Source organism: Hirundo rustica, chromosome 1 (assembly GCF_015227805.2).
Source record: "Hirundo rustica isolate bHirRus1 chromosome 1, bHirRus1.pri.v3, whole genome shotgun sequence".
NCBI classification, from domain to species: Eukaryota; Metazoa; Chordata; class Aves; order Passeriformes; family Hirundinidae; genus Hirundo; species Hirundo rustica.
In genome coordinates this window covers 34,578,105-34,595,701 of record NC_053450.1, presented here as the reverse complement: position 1 = coordinate 34,595,701, position 17,597 = coordinate 34,578,105, and the positions used below count along the sequence as shown (strand labels likewise).

The window sequence follows — 17,597 nt, the reverse complement described above, 5'->3', positions numbered from 1 at the left end:
GTGAACCTGCAAAGAAGTGTGGATTTCAGAAACGTTCCTGTTGATCAGGTTCTGCACAGGTGTCTTCCAGCAATCAACACAGAGCTCTGAAAGTTAAGCTTTCTTACTAAAATATTTCATGCCACTGAGTGAAAAGCAAGGCATAGATGAATCTAAGAAACCTGGAGGAACCATACCAATGGGATAAAGATAGAAGCCAAATGTTGTATTTTAGCAAAGGATAGCATAATGTATTTGGCACTTTGCTTGAAGATTTTAACATTCAGCCTAAATGTTTGCTGTCCTTGTTTAACTTTGAATTCTTCCACAGACTTCTTTTTTAATTCAGATTTCTCATAAACATGTCATTTATTCTGCTGTAGCTGTTGGAGTGATTAACTGACTGTCAAACTTGTTTTGAAGTGTAAGGGACAAAGAGTAATCTGGGGATGCCATGCTTGGTAGGACCTTCCACAAGGGTATGATGGACATGTGGCTGAGTTACAGACTGGGTAGAAGATGTAAGACATACATGTGGCTTCTTCAAAAGTTGTGTGACCCGTGTAAGCCACCACGCCTGTGCTCGTGTGTCACTCAGCTACAGAAGATGGTGGATTTTTGGAGTCTGTGGTTCTTTACTTTGGGAGGTTCAGGGGGTACTTATCTGTGAGAAAAAAAAACCCCAACATTTATTACTGCACTAGTAAAATAAGTTTAGTAAAGTCAAATAAAAGTAATGAAAGCTGTAGTATAGGTTCTTTGTGCCAATGACACGTGATGGATTAACTGGACATTCTCTGCCTTTGGTTGATATTCTGTCATATTTGCCACCAGATTTGTGGTTGCACAGCAGATTTAGCAAAGCAAAAATTGGTTCTTTTTTTCCCTCCCATGATTTCTTGGGGAAAAATATTTTTCAATCTGAAATTTGATTTGAAATGTCTTAGATTATTTTTTGGCAGAGACGTGAAAATGATGGATGTCATGCTGTCACAGACTTCATACTGTCTCATGACAATATATGCTGAAATAAAAAAATAACTTGCCAAAATTCTTTGGACGGTTTTATAAAATGCCAAAATTCTATGATTTTTTTTTTAAATTTAAATTTAGGCCTTTAAAACAGTGAAATAGCTGTTATCAGTTGCACTTGCAAAGCTTTTTCTAGCTGTCTATTTTCTGTTGTTTTTCTAGCAAGATTCTATTCAGTGGGTTTACAATAGCATTGAAAGTGCACAGGAAGATCTTCAGAAAACAAACACCAAACCCTCTGGAGATGATGGAGGCGATGCCTTTGACTGTAAAGTGGAAGGTATGTGATGCTTGTTTGATTTTCTTGTTGCTGAGAATTCTGTTATAATACAAGGAAAATGTTGGCAATGGGTTTGTTTGCAGACAGGAAATTTTCAGCAGGTCATAAGATGTGTTTTACGTAAAGATTTGTTTCCTTATGTATTTTAAACATATAAATTTAGCATGCTATTCTTTGAAAACTATTATCTTTCCCATTTATAGAAAATACTTCTGTGAACACTTTGGGGAAAAGCTGTTTATTTTCATTTATAAGAAACATAAACCTAGGCATTACCTGATTTATTTTCCTCCCTAGTAATAATTTATGGCAGACTTGATACATTAGTCATTATTGCATTGGAAATAAAAAACTGACTATCCTTCAGATTATTTTCAGGCAATTAACATTTAGATAAAATTGCATTAATCTGCAACTTGTAATTAAAGAGACAGTTAACACATGAACTGTATTGATGTTCTCTTCATAAATGCAATTCTTGTGGTTTCGTTTCTGAATGTTGACAGTTTTCACAGTGATTTTCTTCTGCATTATTTAGAAATTTTCAGTTTTCCCTTTTTTGGATCTTTCTTAGTGTCTCTGGATTATAAGTGAAATGGAATTATCTCCCTTTAATAATTGTTTGTAAAGAAAGAGTATTGCCTGTTTTGCAGTCCAGTATTTTGACATCTATAAATCTACGGGTGTTTTGATTGTTATATTGTTCGGCCAGGTTTTTTAATGCATGTTTTTAAATAGAGTGATGGGAACATACCTCTTTTCAGAATGCTTGCTTATGTCCTTCATAGTTCATTTAATGGTCAGGACTTTTCAACTGATTTGTGTTACTTTAATTATTCTAGAGGTAATTGACAAATTCAACACGATGGCAATAATTGATGGAAAGAAAGATCATGTGAGTCTGACTGTTGACAATGTTCATCTGGAGTATGGAGTGGTTTATGAGTATGACAGCACAGCTGGAATAAAATGCCATGTCTTGGAAAAAATGATTGAACCAAAGGGATTTTTCAGTTTGACTGCAAAGGTATGAAGCATTTTTTGTATATTAATGCTTATTGAGTTTATGGAGAAATGGAGAAACTTACATCTTTTTTTCCTCTTATGATGATATGTCTTTCATTTGGTACCTTTTAATTGATCACCTTTATCTCTCTGATGTTTTGGAGGACGATTGTTGGCTCAGGAGGAAAAGTGAGTTATGCTGTCATTATAAATTGAGCCTTTAAATCTAAAAACATATTAAAAGATCTTCAAAGTCTTCCATTCCTCCTGCTTCTCTCCCTTATTTCTTAATTATCAAATAAAACTTGAAAGGAAGTCAAAGATCCACTGAAATATCTGCTATATACTACCCTCATCTCTTCAACATGCCTTTTATATAGTTTTCTCTCACCATTATAGCAAGGCTTCAGTCTTTCCTGGGCAGTACAGCTTATTCTGTGCCCTATTTCCTGGCCTTTTTATGCAGAATATACGAGAGGATAGCACTCAATTTTCTCTTACGCTTTTTTCCAGTGTGTTAGTATTCTGCCAAAGCAAAGATTTTCTAGAAGTAATGAATAAATTAATTCAGCAGCTTTGCATAATATGTGCTGATCAAGTAAATACACCAGATAATGTATTTCAGAGGAGCCATAGTGGTTACATTAGTAGGAAATTAGTAGTAAATCCATTATCAGACAATGTCATGAGAAGCCAAGCAAAAATACTTATGGGTATAACTTATCAGGGAATAGATTTAAGAAAACCTCTTTGCATCCCAAGCTTCATTCATTGTTGTTGTACACCATTTTCTGTAATCTTATCAGGCTTTTCAGCTTTAGTTATAAGAGATGATTAGTACGGGGAAATTTTGGTCAACTTAATTTCATAACGTACTTCTCTTGTTTCTGTTATCTTAGATTCTTGAAGCATTGGCAAAAAGTGATGAACATTTTGTGCAGAATTGCAACAGCCTCAATTCCTTAAATGATGTGATCCCCACTGAACTTCAAAGTAAATTCAGCGTTATTTGCAGTGAGAAAATTGAGCATATCTACAGAAGAATCTCTAGTTATAAAAAGGTATGACATGCATGTCCTAAGCTTGATTATATTTTTATTTTAAGGGAAAAACAGGGGAATGTGGTACAGTTTGGATAACTCTTCAGAGTGTCTACAGCAGTGACAAAAATGTGGCTGAAAGTTTAGCTGTTTTGAAGCATGAATGCCTTAATTGAATAATTGTATCAATTTTTTTTCAAGCCATTCTTTTTCTTATCCCTTTTTTAGACATTGGGTTAGTCTCTATTCTTGTTTGCTGTGTTCAGTTGCAGACACAATCAAATGAATATTCTGCAAAAGAGCCATCATTCTTGTAAATGCCTTAAACCAATACTCTAGTGAATTTGCAGATGTTAACCAAAAATGTAGCAATAACAACAGATTTTTTTTTTTCTTTTCTAGTGCAACTCAAATACCAAATTCTAACCCTTTTATTCAACTTTTAGGCCCTAGCATAACTGTTAATAGCAATGTCCCTGTAAATTATTAGCTTCACTTGGTTTAACAAAACATAATAGCATGGAAAATGGAGAAGGTACTGACTTTTCACATGCTTGAGATCTAAATTAATGATATGTGAATGAATAAATAGCCCAGACTATGACCTCCAATTGCTGTCAGTGCATTTCTCTATAGTTGTTCAACCAAGCAGGGCGTAAATGAATCAACCATTTGCCATTTTGTTAATGCAAACTCATTTCCTCATCCAGACTCCTAGTTCCTCTCTTATGGAACCTAATTGTGGGGAGGTGAATTACTTTGAAGTAGGCTCAAAATGGGTCCAAAAAAGTGTCTGCCCTGTCTTACCTCATTTGGTATCTGAGTTCTGACATTCATGTTTGCCGGAATTACAAACCTCCACGTTTCCAATTTGCTTAAAATTCAAAATACCTTTTTAAAACCAAAATTCATTAGTTTTCATATTAATAGTTACAGTTCAAGTAACATGCAGGTGATTTATATGTTTTTCTGTAGCTGAAAATTTTGATTATGATATACAGCCTCTACAGAGGAGGCCAAGACAGTAAATCAAATTTTGTTGTGTTGGCTGGATGTGAAACAAACAGCCTCAGGGAAGTTTTCATAGCTCTTACACTGTCTAGAAGCAGATATTCCTGATACAGACTGCACTTTAAGTCTCATCTGCTCAAAAATCAATAGTTTCACAGTTAAAGCTTTTAATGACAATTAGTACTGAAGTGGATTTCAGGAATAGATGTGTCATTTTCTTGGCAAGGTAGAGGTAACCATAGTTACAGGAGACTTTCAGAGTGCCTGAGCCCTGCTTGGCTCCTGGATTTACTGTGAAAGTTTGAATTCTATAAATAAAAGTCTTGTAGATTTCTGCAGTTCCTACTATTAATTTTTATCAGAACATTTTGCTCCTAATGGACCTCGATTCTAGTGCCATGAGTCCCAGATGTTTCTCAACACATATATGAAAAGAATTTTGGTCCTGACTTATGACCTGATTAAATCATAGCCAGCATTTGGTCTCTCTGGAGCAGGATGTGTGGGAGATTGAGATGCGAAATATGTACTGCTTGCAGAAACATTTTCATCATTGAATGTCCTTAGTACCCTTCTTAACAATTTGTACATTCTTCAGCCTTTGAACAACTCCATAATTGGATTTCTTGTAACCCTCCAGATCTTGTTGTGATCTAAAGATTTAAATGTAATTATCCCAACAAGTGTTCATCAGGCTGAAGAAATATGACACCAAAATAAACAGAAATTTAAGTCCCAGTACAGAAACATTTCACTTTGCAGAAGGGATGTGTCTTAATTCAATTGAAGTGTTAGTAAAAAGTTGACTGATTTGAATTTTTACTGACTTCTATTAGTGAAGAAGCTTTGCAAGTTAACTTTAAAAATATTGTTATGCATGAGCTGTGGTTCATAGCTGAAGCAGGTCTGTGTAATATTTTGACTGGAGAGATATTGTAATTAAAACACTGATTACATCTTGCCAGAAAAAACTCTAACAACAAATAGCACTGGAAATGACACATATTGACAAAAATCCTACTTGTGACTGACAAATTTCTTTTCCAATTGAAGAGCTCGATCACATGACTTGATTATGAAGTAGATGTAGTTTCTGAGTGTCCAGTTCAGTCTTCCCCATTTTGGGTTGACATCTTCTCATCTTAACAACCAAATAACTCTAAGCCTATATGAGATTGTGCACAAAATTTAAGATGTTAGAGTCAAGAAGATGTGGCTAAGCACTGTATTAGAATTAGGCCATAAAAAACATTCTTCATTGCTGAGCTGATATATAGGGGGCAGAAGAGGTGCTGGGCTAGGAAACTCTGTGCTCATCAGCCTCCTAGTGTCACTCAAAACAGAAGAATGGTTGAGGTTGGAATGAATGTCTGCAGGTCTTGTCCAGCCAACCCTACTTAAGCAGGGCCACCTGGAGATGGTTTCCCAAGACCATCTTTTAGGAGAGAGACCTAACCTCTCTTCCCTGAGCCTCTCTGAGCAACTTTGTTCGAGTGCTCAGTCGCCCACACAGTGCAAAAGTGTTTCCTGATATTCACAGGAAACTCTTGTGTTTAAGTTTGGGCCCATTGCCTCTGGTCCTGGTACTGAACACCCCTAGAAAGAGCCTGGCTTTGTCCTCTTTGCACCATTCCTTTGGGTATTCATATACATTGATGTGTTTCCCCCTGAGCTTTCTCTTCTCCAGGATGAAAAGTCCCAGCATTTTCAGCTTTTCCTCACAGGAGAGATGCTCCAGTCCCTGAATCATCTCCGTGGGCTCACCTCCCCTGGGCTCTCTCCAATATGCCCATATCGATCTCTGGGAAGCCCAGACTTGGACCCAGGACTTGAGGGGAGCATCACTGGTGCTGAGGAGTAGAACAGGATCACCTCCCTTCAACCCCTGGGAATGCTTCTCCTAATGCAGGAGGATGAGATCATTGAAGAAGACATCCTCCTTCCTGAATAGGAAATCCAGAATTCATACTTTCTGATTTTGTCTTCATTATAGCTTCAGACAAAAATTTCATGATTTTTTTTAAAAACACTGGTGTTTATAAATGTCATGAGCAGTACAGCTGTTCCAGACTTGCTCCCCAGAAAGACAATTTTTTATTATGTTCCACGGGAAATAAATTCTATCTCTGTTATAAAGCTGTTTACTTCTTAAAATATAATTTGCTTCAAAAATCAACCCCTAAAAAAAGTAAAATGAAAAAGATTTTTCTTTCCCTTTTAGAGAAAGATGGAAATTACAAAGTCAAGGCACCTTAAGTCAAGGATGACTGAAATATTTTATGCTTTTATTTTCTTGTTGGGTATGCAAAAATTGTTAGCTAAGTGCAGACACAAGAAGAGCTGATAACCAAAATTTGGTTTTCTTTCCTACTTCTAGTTTTCAAGAGTATTAAAAAACAGAGCTTGGCCTACCTTCAAACAAGCTAAGTCAAAGATCTCACCACTTCACAGCAGTGATTTCTGTCCAACCAATTGCCATATCAATGTGATGGAAGTGTCTTACCCTAAGACCTCAACATCCCTTGGTAGTGCCTTTGGTGTACAGTTAGACAGCAGAAAACATTCTTCCCATGAAAAGGAAAATAAAAACACCGATCAAGGTAGGTCAATTAAGCTTGAAAGAGCTACTTCCAGTGCTTCTGATAGAGAGTCTTAAAAGGTGATCAGTATAGGTTTATAACCCAAATATTAAAATTAAGGACAAGCCTTTCTGAAATCACCCTGCTTTTGATTCTTAGTTTTATTTTAAAGCATAATAACGGGTCCTCATAATTTCACAATAACTTTTCCCTAAAAGCTTGACTTTGAAATGCAAATAAAATGCAAAATTAAATAAGTCCATGAATTTTTAAACAGAAAATTATTTCAATGTCTGTTAGGTATTGTACTAACTTCAAAATGTATGTTGGAAAAAAGATAATGATAAAATCCCTTTGGATTATTCCCAGGTAAACTGAATCCCATGATTTATGTCCAACATACCCTTACTACTATGGCTGCCCCTTCAGGACAGTCTCTTGGCCAGCAAGAGGGCCATGGTCTGAGGTACCTCTTAAAAGAAGAAGACTTAGAAACACAAGATGTCTACCAAAAATTGCTGTTCAAATTACAAGCTGCGCTGAAAGAGGTGGAAACATGTGTCTGCCAAATAGATGAGTAAGTAAATGTTACCATCTGGACTTGCCTTTAATTTTTCCATTAAAGATAACAGTAAACCTGGGCAATGCTTTTGTGTAGCATAGGAATCAATGCTGACTTCAGATAGGATTGAAATAAGGTAAAGAATTAAGTGCAGGTAATGTTGTATTTTGATCTTTTTTTGCATCATGCCTGACTTTTCTCCCCACAGTTTGTAGGTTTTTTCCAGCTTGTAGATTCTCTTTAGAAGGTGGCAAAGTTAATTAATTTGAATTGAGGAAAATAGGAGGCACACAGTGTCACCTACAATTTCACTAAGAATGGAAACAAAGGGCAGAGCTATAAGAATGGGTTTTACTGAACTCTTCAGGCATTGCTGAATAGTCCCACAGATGAATTTTTGGGTAAGGCATTACTCACCTATGGGGAAAGCATTTATTTGTTAGGCATTTTTCAAAACCAAATTGACCTTAAGGAAGAACTATGGATTTAGGGAGAGTTATCCTTGAGTGATTAGGACATTTGGCTTTAATGTGGGAGGCTCAAGAGTCTCATCACAGATAGTCCTAATTCAGGACAAGGATATATAACTTGCTTTTTCATTTGCAAAGTATGTGGGTTGACTCCTGGGCTATTTACTATCTTGGGATAACGATGAAGAAGGGTAAAAAGTACTTAAGTTTTGAAAGATCCTGTATGTAATGCAAACATCAGAAAATACTTTTGAAAATAAAAACAGCAAATTTTTTTGAGTTTACAAGACAATCTGTCATGATCAAGAAGAGGTGTATCATGTTTCTCCTGTTATCTTGAAGACTGTAGTGTGATTTGTTCTTTCACGTGTACTTAAGAATGGGATTTCTTTTTTTTACTGTTCTCATAGTAACTGCAATAGTTATGTACTAATAAGTAATTGTGGTATATCACATACTGCAATGGGAATGAAAGCAAGAGCTGACTCAGTATTTTTAAGAAAATATTGTTTCCCGTGCCTTTACATAGTTCTGCTACTTATCATGCTAAAGATTAAATCAGTTAAATTCATGATAATTTCAGTGCTTGGGTGCACTTAGACATTACTCTCTGTAAAGCCTGTGTTGTCTCTCTTCCTCATGGAAGTCAGAAAATTATATATGGAATTTTAGTCAATATTTCAGGAAGTCCCAGTTGCCACTATGCCACACCTTTCCTTTCCATTCCCTTGAGCTTGTGATGCAAAAACACAGGAAATTCTGAGCCTTTCTTTTGTATAAATATATATATAAATACACATACTCACAGAAAAATTGTGTACAGGAATATCTGTATGTTTATACATATATTCATTTTAAGAGTCATGCAGTTTTGACAGTAAACACGAGGGTTCACTTTTTTCATTCGTAAATTTTCTGTGCACTGACCTTGTAGCTGATCTTGTATAAGGTACACAGATGTATTTAGCAAATTTTACCTTTGGCTGATTGGAAGACAGACTTTTCATACTTTATTCCTCGTGGACTTAGAGTGGGCTGCCAGTGAGTAATTACTGTAGAGGAAGGCAGTTCTATAGAGGAAACAGGATAGCCAAGAGACCTACTTCAAAGTGCTGAACAGGGAAGATTGAGCAATTCACAAGTAGGTGGTATATTACAGCATAGTAACAGATACTAATTAACTCTTGAGATTTAGGATTTAAGAAACAAAAGATGATGATGCAGTTGATAATCCAAAAGCTGTGCTTTAATTAGAAATTTTCATACCTAAACAGCTGTGAGGAAATGCTTGAACATACTAATTTTGTGGGTTTTATAGAGACAGTGGAATTTATTTTTTCTGTTGTGGCATAGTAACAATAAAATTGATGTCTTTTTTTACTGAACTGCTTATTATCCTAAACAATCCTCATTATTTTTAATATTCTCAGGACAGATAACATGAACATCTATCACAATTTTTAATTTATATTGATACTGTGTGACAAAAATTGGACTACTGAATGACTGTTTGGTACTCTTACTGTTGAAAAACTTGCTCATTCATGTTGCTAGAGGTCTCTGTTCTGTGTTGAGGTCAGTATTGGTCTGAGTTTCAGCTCACAAAATCTTGGGGCAGTGTTATCTGCTCAACCTGTGCTGTCTGTTAGTGAATTGAAAAATGAGTGTTTTATCTGAAGAGCAGGGCTGTGAGAGCCTATGGATTGTGGCAAGGGAACATTTCAGAGAAGATTTTTACTGCTAGCATTGTCTGCATAAGAGTTTATGTGATGGTTTGCTGATGAGGTTTGGTTGGACAAGTGGTGTAGTACTGACAGAGAGAGATACACATAGAATATGTATCCCCTTTCCTCAGCTTCTCAAGGCTCCACTGTGCTCACATTCAAATAGTTAATGGTATCCCAATAGTTCTTCAGTGATGCTGCAGACACCCCATGTTGCTGCTAGGTGTTACAGAGAAATAAATCCTTTTTCAAATTATTTTCTGTATGGTGATTCTGCTGTGTTCCTGCTTCTCATGCACTGAGTGGTCTCCCATGATCCCAGCTATTTTTTGGAAAGATGTCTTTCGGGAGCATGCAAGAGGCTTGAACATTTTCAATCCTCTGTGGAGTGAGGAACATGCGAAGAAGGTCAGAGGTTGCAGGAGGTTTTTTTGTTAGTGTTGTTTTTAATTCTTTGGCTAACCATAGCAGGTTTTGTTTGTCAGGGTTGTGTTGACTTGTGTTGCACATAAGAGTAATTCTACAGGTGAGGATTTTTTTTTAAGATGTATATTTCACTGTTTCATTGAAATACTCTTCATAGATACTCTCTAGCTGTTAGTCACTATTCATACTTGTGTGTTTCTCCTTTGAGAGCTAGACGTCTATGTTAATTTTGCTTGGGCTAGGCCCATCTCTGGAGAAAATGTATTGTGCACACAATGTGTTTAAGAAAAAAACCCAAAAGTATATTTAAGCATGATTATTGCCGAGGGGATGTATCCAGGATTTTACTTTAAACTCCCTGGACTGAGTCTTTAAGAGCGCGTCAGTGACCTCAGTAACTACTTGCTCCAGAACTTGATAATCCAAAGTTCCATCTTTCGTTCATGGTAGTTCAGCAAAAAAAATTTCCTTAGAAAAGGAGCCTGCCTGCTGAGAGAAATGGAAAAGCCCCCTTAGGAAAAGATCCAGCTACCTTAATCAGTCTTTTACTGAGCTCTTGGCAGCAGTGACTAAACAGTCACATAAAAGAAGGGGATATAATAGTCTGTCTGTGTCTTGACAAATAATTACTCAGGGGAAGATATATTCAGGAGCTGAAATTGCAGCTCATTATGCTTGTTTCTTACTCTTAATTATTTTCTTGCAACAACAAAATCCCCTAGAAGTTACTAGAATCAACCTCACACTTTTATTTTTAAGTGGGTGAAAGTGGGAGCACAAGAACAAGCAAAAGTATAGATTCGTCTTTGTCTTTATCTCATCTTTCAGAAGGCAGAACTATATTATATGGTCTTTTTTGAATGGACCTCTTAGTTTAAGAGCAGTGTTAGGATAAGCTGCCACAAATTCACCTAATCCTTTTTTGAACCCCTTACATATTTCTTACAAAGAAATAAGCTTTACAGGTATGAAGAACTGATTTCCTAGGGTTTCTGCTTCCATAACAAATTTATTTTAAGACAAGTTCAAAAATACATATACTTTAGCACGAGATTGACATTGAACACTGGCATAAAATGTGGGCCCTGTCTCTCTTCCCATGTGCATGGAGTTATGCTTGCCAGTGACTGGAAAGAACTGAGTTGCGATTTCCTACTGATAACTTAAAGTTAAGCTTAAAGCCAAGAAGACATCAGTGTAGTGGAGGGACGAGTTTAAATTCTAGTGAAATTATATCTCTAGTATAATTTTTCTGTATTCTAGTTGAAGTTCAGATCAGTGTTTTTAACTGTATGTGGGATAACATCTGTCTGTCTATTCCCATCAGTAGCAAGAATTTCGTGTAGGTAGATCAAACATATGTTGGAATCCTACTGTGTACTTGGTAGAAAGTTGGCCAGTTGACCATTCTGACAGCTCCTTCAATAAAACTCTGCTACTATTTCTAAGTAATTCAAGGGGGAAAAAAAAGTTTAGTTCAGTCTCTTCTGATTTCAGGTAGTTAGCAAGTAGTTTTTGCAAGAAAAATGCTACTTTTTAAATCCAAATATTAATTTGAAAATGTGATTTTAATGGGGTGTTTGAGCAATAGGAATTAAAGGACAATTTCCCATTATTGCTGTTCTGATCTTGAAAGTAAATGAGAGCATCTCAGTATGAATTAATCATCCAAGAATATGAATTTTTCACTGCCAGTATTTCTGCATGGTCTAAAAGTAGCAATCTGCACTGTTCTCTCTTCTTGGCTGGATGTCACTTTTGTGCTTGTCACGGATGCTTTTATATTAATCATCAGTTTTACTAGTGATAATGGCTTAGACACTTTGAGTGCCAGGAATTACGCAGAGATGTTAATAAAGATCTTCAAAATGCTCTAGTAGAATAGTTTGTGATGTACACTGGCATGTCTTGTACAGTAGTAATTAGAAAAATACATGCTTTTCACAGACATACAGTTTATTTTGTTTGTTTTCTTGATTTGTGCTAAGAAATGCAGAATTAATATCTAAAAATAGTTAAGTTTATATGCAGTTTGATCCCAAGTGTCCAGGAATGTGCTGTATTTCTTCTCCTGTATTCTCTGGAATCATTGCTTTCATATGTGATTAAGTCTATGGTAAGGTTAATGGGTTTCACTGTTAGACTTTTAACAATAGAATGTGTTACCTCTTTCCCTTCTTTCAAATAGATATTGACTGAATTAAGATATTTCCTTCACATATTATAGAATAATAGTTGGAGGATGGTGATGAGAAATGTTATCCTGTTGCTAGCTCACTTTTGAAAAACATGAATTTCCCTTTTTTATTTCTGTGTTTCACAGCCTTCTTTCTTCAATAACATATTCTCCCAAATCAGAACGTAAAACGCCTGAGCCTTTAATACCAGCAGACAGTGATAATGAAAAGGGTGAAAGGAATGGGAAGAAAGTCTGTTTCAGTGTAACAGGTGATGAACAAGAAGATTCTGGTCATGATACCATCAGTAACAGGGATTCTTACAGGTAACGTTATTAATAATATTTTTATTTTTCAACTGAATCAAATATGGAAGTCTGTAAAGTTTCAAGTGGTTATAAAGGCTATTAGAATATGATTCTGACATTACTAATGGAGGAGTAACTAGCCTCAAGATGTGTAAAATAAAGTCTTATGAGTACAGATTTGTTATTAGTCCTTAGTGACCCAAATCTGGATAGGATATCACAAACAGACGTGTAAAACTTTACATTAGGTTACCTGTCTTAAAAAAAACAGAAGTAACTTGTTATTAAGTCTCCAACAACAAACTAAATATCTGCCATGGAAAGCAAGGTGATAGAGCCCCCTTTCTTCCTGACCTAAAGAAAAATATACTGTTTATCTGCATATATTTCTCACTTTCTTTCACTCTAAATACTGTAGCATTAATTCACCTCTAAAATTTGTAGTGCATTATGTTTACTGTGAATGAGAATACAAAGAATTTTGAAAAGGGGGGAGTAATTTTAGCAAGTATAGTTCTTATATTGATTATTTGCTCTTACTTAGAGAAAATGGGTCAACTACATAATATGAAACCTAAATTTAAATTTTAGCTGCAAGTAAAATGAGGGTTCATTATTTGTTCAGTATCATAGTTCATTATTATGCTCAGAAATTAGAATGCCAGTAGGTTCATAATTTTTGTACAGAACCCTGTGTTGCTGAGATCTCTTTCTAAGCTATACTTGATTACTGCAGCCTGCTGGATATAAACTCTTCATCAGAGTGTAAAGAGCCATACAGATATAAATGCAGAGATAATTTGCACAGATTAAATTTGTCTCATTATTAACATGGTGAACACACAGGCAAAGTTCTTGGTCCAGCAGAAGCGCATTTAGAGTTTCCTGCATGTGTCAAACTGACTGTTCATGAGCTGCTCCAGTGATGTGTCCTTGCCCTTTTCCCCAGCTGGCACAGGATTTGTATGTGGAGAAAGAAGGTGTGACTGGGACATGAGCATTTCTTTGTTCAAAACATTTTCGTTCTTCTGATTCCTTTCCTTTATAGCCCTTTCTGGCTGTGTAGGAATAATAAAAGATGGGGTTCCATATACAGAATACTCATAAAATTTGTGCATTAAGGACAAGTGTTAGAGTGAGATTAGAATATTTTTTTCTTTGCTTAAATGTATTAGTCAATACTTCAGATCTCCAGTTCTCATAATGCCACAGTGGTCATTATTGGAACTGTCTGGCTAATTTCAGCCATTATAATGCTCTCATTTTGTGTAGGGTCTCCTTCTAAACTATACAACACAAGACAAAAATCATGCAGAATGATACAGCAAATGCATCTAATCTGTTTCTCATTTTCCTGTGTTTTATTTTCTCATGCTTTGCACAACCCAGTTTTAATTAACCTTCATCTCCCCTTTGGAGACTTTAATAAGTGAATAGAGTTAGTTAGAAAACATTTCTTAATATCCAGCCAGAAATTTTTAATACTCCTTGGGACTGTTCACCCGCTATTAGGAACATGTTGTTACTGATGTCTTTTCATCTACTTAATGGTTATGATTGTAATTACATCGTATTGCTTAATTTAAAAGTTTAACTCATTCACTTACCTCGTTGACTACAGGTCCAAAACATGTTCGTTAGCCAGGAAATGTAAGTCACTCTGCCTAAATTAGTGAAAAGTCACTTCTGTGACTACACAAATAAAGAAAACAAATATGTATAATTGCAGTGTTACTTTAAGAACAGATATGTTAATCTTGGTTAAAGAGTACACCCAAATCATAAAATAAGATCCATATAATTATGTGTAAACATCCCTTAGGTACACTTTTACATTATCTTACATTCACTTGGGTTTTTAAGACTCCCTCTGCTGGATAGTTACTTTAGCATCTCCTATATTGAAACAAAATGATTTTCATATGGCTAAAAAACTCTGAAGAGGTATTTAAAGTTATTCAAATATATCTTCATAAGATTTTTAGTGCAAAAATCTATGTTTTACTCCAGTTTTACTGCAGGAGTAAGTATATCTTCATGTATTCTCTGTACAGAACAAAATGGTTTTGAGAAAGAAGAGCAGAAAAAAAAATTTAAAAATTACAAATTTAAATCTCAAAATCTCCCTATTAGACCAATGTGGCTGAACTTTCATATGTATAAAAAAGAAGGAACAGCTGGACGAGATGGGATCACAAATTGTTTTGACTGACAAGGCAAATAGTTTGTAATTTGAGTTTTGGTGCTACTCAAATGAATCAAATCTCCTGTAAACCGGCAGTGATACTCTGTTATGCAAGTTGTAAAGACTCAATGTTTGTATTAGCTTGGGATCAGGAGAAAATAGGAAGTAACTAAAACATTTGAGGCCACATATTCAAAACTGCCACTCATGCAAGAAAAGTTGGTTGTTTTGCATTCAAAATCTGTATTGCTATTCTACAAGTACTTGTTCACAGGTAAGGGGAAGGGAGATAATTGAAGCATCTATTTTGGGAGTCTGGTCTTCTGAGTCCTACCAGGACTGCAAATTAAATGAAAGCCTAAACACAGGGATCTTTTTTGTGTATAATGAATTACACAGACCATCTCATCATTAAATTTAGGATGGGACAAGAATTTCCATAACTTTTTCTTTTACAGAGCCTGTGTTGAAGGTCATAGCTTTATTTCTTGTTTTGTTTTGTGTTTTATTTTCAAGTGACTGCAACAGCAATAGGAACTCCATTGCCTCTTTCACCAGCATTTGTAGCAGTCAGTGCAGTTCTTATTTTCACAGTGATGAAATGGATTCAGGTATGTTTGGAAAAGTCATCTATGAATCTATCTTCCGTTTCTTTTATTCAATTTTTTTATTTTCATTTGCCTGGCAGTTTTACTGGTTTTATTTTAAAAATTGCATCCTCTTTAGTAATAGAATTGCATGATTGTGCTTCTGCCTAGCTAGTGCTGCACTCAGGAATTGTGTAAAAGAGAGCCAACCTTCCATTATCTCTGTGAGTAGACTGTATAAGAGCTCCTGGAGTCACTGCTTTTCATGTCTTTCATGTCTTTCATGTCTTGACAATGCACTGAGTGGCACAGGGTAAGGAGTATTTTAGGTGAGTGTGGAATGCTCTCCTAGCCAGTGTCAGCACCTAGACAGCAGGATATGGCTGTGTGTGTTTGTAGGAAAGAATGTGAGACCACATTGAAGCACATTCTTGTTTATGCCATGACAAATTGGGTTTAAGTAATTGCAGCTGCTAATAGGAATGGGATGGAATTTAACTGCATGGAGAAAGAGGTCATGCTCAGGGACTAATAATAAAAAAAATATTTGCTCTAAGCTGGGAGTTTATCATTTGGGAATGGTTTAGGAAAAGAAAAAATTAAGCTTATTAGTTGAATATGACCCACCAGTGAGGCCTGAGCATAGAGAAAGCAAACTTTTATTGCTCATTGCACCAGGAGAGATATTTTCAGTTGGAACAGGAAAGTATTAAGACATTATGCAAGGTATCTGAGATACTTGTGAATAATGCAGAGTAATGTGAATAAGACAGATTTTCGTTTCCAGAAATGATACATACACAGCTAAGCTAATACAGAGTAAAGGATGAAGGACATAATGAATTGTTAATAAAAGAGGAGACTCAGGATCCATATCTTCAACTTAAGATAAAAATGAGCTGATGTACTCTTGTGCAGCATCAAGCTGAAGTATCAGCTGAGGTGCCTAAAAGAACATGTCTTTGCTAGCCAAGCACAGATACAGTGCTTTAGATGACAAATACTGCTGCGCAGTGAAACTCACACTCTCTGCTGACTTAATTTTCAGCTGGTTCCAAAGTAAACCTGGCTAACTCCAGATCAAGGCTCTTGGGCACTGTGCTCTGTTGCAATTAAAATCCTGTGAAGAGGTATAATGGTTGTAAAGGGTGCCTAAAGGAGCTAAAATATTTGAGGAAAGAAAAGTACTGTTAAAGTGTTTCAATGACATAAGAAAAATTAGTCTAGATTAACCTTGAATAAATTTGGGTCATAAATTATCAAGTGGCTAATTCTTATCTGTCACCAACATCAAGGAGGAAAAACAGTTTTAAGCTCAATTTTTCAACATTTTTTGAAAGAGTTCAAGGTATATCACCTATTGTCTGAAAGAGCATGTGACAGGGCAGTGACCTGAAAGAGTCCTTTTGCTTTGCACTTTCTTAGGAAATGATGTGTTATGTGCTACTAAAAGATTCATATCAAATACAGGATTTGGGTATTATATTTTTGCTGAATTACTAAAATCTCAGAACCATTTAGTTAGTAAGAATATTTGGACTGTGAATTATCTGTGGAGTCCTTATAAAAACTTTACAATGAATGCATTTCAGTGACTTTGTTGTCTGCTACGCTGAGTTCACACTACTTGGCCATAAAGTCTGGAGTTTAGTATGTTCTCCAGAAGTGAAGGATTGTGCGTTCAGGTCACAGAAAAGCTAAGGTTTCAAGGGACCTTTTGGGATGATCTAGTCTAGGCCCTCCCCACCCCAAGCAGGCTCATATAGAGCATGTCTTCCAGAACCATGACCAGCTGGGTTTTGAATATGGTCCTTTGCTTAAGAGCTATTTCTGTATCATTGAGTAATAAATGCAAAATATGTAGGGAGAACAGTCACTATAGTCCTGACTGTGTAAGCATCAGCCTGTGTGCAAAGCAGATTATCTAAGCTGCGAAGGTTTTGGAAAACATGCTGAAACTTCTAAACAGTTTCTCATTTTAAAATATTTTTCAGGTGATGAGCTTCCCATAAGTGTCCGAATCTCCCATGATAAACAGGACAAGCTCCATAGCTGCTTGGAGCATCTTTTTGGTCAAGTATGAGACTATTTTTCTTGGCTTTGATACTGATGTTTGTGCTTGAGCTAAGATGTCTTTAGAAAATACTTATTTTTAATTTTACTTCCCACTGTTTACTGGGATGGTATGTATTTACCCATTTCCCTCAGTTTTCTGTAAATAGTCCAAAACTG

General features: G+C 35.8%; 1 protein-coding gene across 3 annotated transcripts in view; it reads left to right on the top strand.

Moving 5' to 3' along the window:
• PREX2 (phosphatidylinositol-3,4,5-trisphosphate dependent Rac exchange factor 2) overlaps positions 1-17,597 on the top strand; it is a 177,466-nt gene that overhangs the window by 96,290 nt on the left and 63,579 nt on the right. For all 3 annotated transcript variants that reach the window (XM_040058544.2, XM_040058553.2, XM_040058562.2), the window contains exons 22-29: positions 1,174-1,291; positions 2,134-2,318; positions 3,196-3,357; positions 6,725-6,947; positions 7,296-7,503; positions 12,432-12,611; positions 15,295-15,389; positions 17,360-17,442. In XM_040058544.2, coding sequence (XP_039914478.1) covers positions 1,174-1,291; positions 2,134-2,318; positions 3,196-3,357; positions 6,725-6,947; positions 7,296-7,503; positions 12,432-12,611; positions 15,295-15,389; positions 17,360-17,442 — 1,254 coding nt within the window. The remainder of the gene's footprint in view (positions 1-1,173; positions 1,292-2,133; positions 2,319-3,195; positions 3,358-6,724; positions 6,948-7,295; positions 7,504-12,431; positions 12,612-15,294; positions 15,390-17,359; positions 17,443-17,597) is intronic.